The 3,711-nt window shown below is 41.6% G+C and overlaps 1 protein-coding gene across 1 annotated transcript in view; it reads right to left on the reverse strand.

Annotated features, from left to right (window-relative positions):
* Positions 1-3,228, reverse strand: part of LOC104080945 (radial spoke head protein 4 homolog A-like) — a gene marked incomplete at its 3' end in the record, with an annotated part of 3,422 nt that extends 194 nt beyond the window's left edge. The window contains 3 exon segments of the mRNA XM_009583501.1: positions 1-572; positions 2,220-2,451; positions 2,960-3,228. The exon segment at positions 1-572 is cut by the window's left edge and continues 10 nt beyond it. Coding sequence (XP_009581796.1) covers positions 1-572; positions 2,220-2,451; positions 2,960-3,228 — 1,073 coding nt within the window.
* Positions 3,229-3,711: the final 483 nt, after the last annotated feature.

Below are 3,711 nucleotides of genomic sequence, written 5' to 3' on the forward strand. Positions count from 1 at the left end.
GCTGAGATCCGAGCTATCTGTGCACGCAGGTAATTGGCCTCATTTCCAGGGAAAGGAGGAAAGCTCACAACAGGAGCATCCAGCCTACCAGTGAAGAACTTCTTGATTTTCCTGGCACAGACAATCTGGGCTGGCGTCACTGGAGGCAACTTCACCCAGGGTTTGCCTGGCTCATTACAGACAAAGTAGATGTATTTATTAGCCCCAGTCCCATTTTCTTCTTTTGGGATGACAGGTGGGGGCTTATAGGTGGACTTTGGTGGTTCATCTTCTTTTTCCTTCTTCTCATCTTCGTCTTCAACCTCATCCATCCCTTTCCCTCCTTCCTCAATAACTTCTTCCTCTTCTGTTTCCTCCTCCTCTTCCCCCTCATGGTACTGTACTTCAGCTATAATATAGTTCATTTCCAGGCCCAAAATTTTGCCCCAGAAGCGACAGGTCTGGATTGGCTGAACACTAATTAGTTTTTTAAGGGCAAGGAATATGTGATAGGATTCATCTTTGCTCAAGCCAATTCCAGCCTGTTCAAAATAAAAGGCTGTTTCCATCACATTAGGTAGAGGGGTGTCTCCCTAGGAAAGAAGATCCGGAGTTAGAGCTGAAGAATGGTATAATTATCTATTTGAAAAATTAAACATGTTATCCACTGAATGTTATACTTTCCTATAGTGCCACTCATTGCCTCAAAGTGCTTTGCAGACATTCATTCACTACATCTTCCACTATCATTTAGAAAAATTAAAAATGCCATTTTAAGGGAAAGAAGAGAACACAGATGAACTGCAGTTTTTAGAATACGGGATTTCAAAAGTCGAACTCACTTTTAATTACTGCAAAATAAGGAAAGTCAGAATTCTTATACAGGATCTACAAAGGACTTTGGTGCCAGGGCATGTCAGCTACGTAAGAGGCCCTGATGCCCGCAAACAGTGTCTCTGTGTTTCCTTGTGTTTGTGACAGACGCGTTTGGGGAAAATACAATACATACTTCATATGTTTAGACACCAGACCAGCACTATTTCTCTGGAGTGAATGTTATTCTTTTGAAAACCTTGGCATAAAGCTCCCTGTATTTTTTTAGAATACTGGTCCCTGCTCTTACTGAAGTCCATAATAAGACTCCAGCTGGCTTCAGTGGAAGCAGAAATAGGCCAATAATGAAGATTTTGTTAAGTATTTCCATTTGCTTTATCACCCTTACTCATTTCATGGGAGTAGGTGATTATATCACACAGACAAAGACAACATTAGAAGTTGTACACGGCAAGGTAGAGAATTTGGAAGAAGTAGTTCTAGTTTCGTATGGAACTTCTTTGGCCCTTCCAGGTTTCTTATATCAAAGCAAGATAGACAGGAGTATGAAAAATTCAAAATTCTGTTCTGAAATACCCTACTTTTTTCCATTTTTACCATCATATACTGTTACTGTAAAATAAGTAATAGGCTATGGAAAAGATGAAAGACTATCTTTTCTGTTGTTAGTATTTGTAGTCTGCAAAGGCAATTTATTTGAGTATATACTGGTAACTTCGTATGAAAATCAATCTGTTGATTAGTTTCCCTTGGTTATTATAAGAATTCTCTTAATTTTTCATCGGGTACAAATGCTTCTGCATATAAGCAACTGAATACTGAAAAATCTCCTGTTTTAAGAAATGGCTTTTCAATTCTAGTAGTTCTTCATTATAACCATATTTTTTTTTTAGTTGGAGAAGGACAGACTGGAACCACAGCTGGAGCTGGAAGGATCACAAAATTCTCCATTTTCTATTTTACAGTAGCAGCTGTGCACAATATTCTCAAACTGGTGTCCAGAATTACGGTCACTTTAGGTAAAGAAATGTCACTTTTAGATAAAGAAAAGAAATTTGGATGCAATATTCCATGTTGAACTGGCATATGGGAGATACTGTAAACTTTACTTTCTGTTCATCATCTCTAGAACATCTATGATTTTAAAGGCTCAGGTTATTAGATTTACTACAGGAAAAAAATCCCAAGTAAGTAACCAGATGGGTTTTCTTCTTCACAACTAGACATGGGACCAACTCAACTATGAAGAGGGTACATGGTACTGTGGCTGCAATTATTTATATGATTGTGAGAGGCAATACTACAAGGCAGATCACGAATTCCTCCCTTCCTTCTTTCCCTTCCCACCATTCTCCCACCCATTCCCTGGTATATATGATATCTATTTTTCTCTGGTAATAACTCACTATCTCTTCTTCGAGTTCTTCATCTCCTTCTTCATTTGCCCTGAGGAACAAAGCTTTATGCTTTTCTGCAGCTTCAAATGTTGGAAGAATCTCATGTTCATCTCGAAGAGTGTCCATTTTTTTCTGAAACTGAGCCCACTTCACATCCTTGCTGATATTCTCAATTATGTCTACTGCATTTGCGGGCTGTTCATCTAGGATCTTTGTTAGCATATTAGCAAGATGATCATATCTGTCATATAAATGAAAATATTATTGGCCTACTATACAGAAGTCTTAGAATATTATGTTTTTAATATCAAAAGTAGAAGCTAATCACCTGGAGCTTTGGAGAAATCGTGGGAATAGTTAGATGAAAGGGGATCATAGAGCATTAGGGGAAATTCGACTTGAAACTAGCCTGATTATAATATACTTAGGAGTAGTCCCATCTTCCATTTTTGGTATATACTGCACCTGCCTCAGGAGCTGAAGCTGAATTTAAACTTGCTCTTAATCAAATCAATTTCCCTTTGAACTCTATAAATTCCCTCAGGAATTTTGGTTCTGAAAGATGTTGGACACACGCAAGTATCACATAGCGATGAACTATAGCATTTATAACATATTCTCCCATTCTATACATACCTCCCTGGTGTCCCTCCCTTTCTTAACATAACCCTTTGCCCTTTTATCAACACTGCTTTTCTCTCCACTCATACTTCCTACCCCTTTCAATTGTGTCCCTTTTTCAGACTTACAAGTTCAGGCCAGATGTTGTGCTGCTCTTCAGTAAATAGGCTTTTGCATTCTGAATTGCCAGCATTCGGGATTTAGGATCAGGTATCTGATCATCATACGGACTGTGTCCTGGCTGATAGAGACCATAACCTGGTTCATGTGGCTGATAGGGACCATGCCCATGTTGATAGGCTTGATAGGGATCTTGTCCTGCTGCATACGTCTGATAGGCACTTTCTGGTTCTTGTGTTTGGTAAGGGTCTAATCCTAGTGCAGATGACTGATACATGCTTTGCCTTGCCTCCAGTGCCTGATGAGAGTCTTGTCCCAGCGCGTATCTCTGGCTGATGTTTACTTGTGGCACCTGTAGCTTGTAAGGGGCTTGTTCTGCTCTCCGTGGATGATAGAGGTGTTGAATTGGGGTCTGTGATTGATACGGTGCTTGTCCTGGTGCAGGAGTCTGGCCAACACTTCCTCTTTGGTCTTGTGCTTGGTAGGGGTCTTGGTCGGGTGCACGTGGCTGATAAATGCTCTTTCTCAGTCCTTGTGGCTGATCAGACCTTGCCTTACCCCCTGGTATTCATAGGAAGCTGGTTCCGGTTCTGACTGCTGAGGCTGATACGGGTCTCGTTCAGGCTCAAAGCCCTCAAAAGGCGGCTGCCCGGGGCCCCGTTGAGGCGGGTGGGAAGCGTACGGCTCGGGCCGGTCGGGGCTGCGTCCGGGCCACAAGTGCTCCCTGAGGCCTCGCTCCTGCCCTTCCCGCGGGACAGCC

The sequence above is a fragment of the Fulmarus glacialis genome, unplaced genomic scaffold (genome assembly GCF_000690835.1).
Source record: "Fulmarus glacialis isolate BGI_N327 unplaced genomic scaffold, ASM69083v1 scaffold46398, whole genome shotgun sequence".
Lineage (NCBI taxonomy): Eukaryota > Metazoa > Chordata > Aves > Procellariiformes > Procellariidae > Fulmarus > Fulmarus glacialis.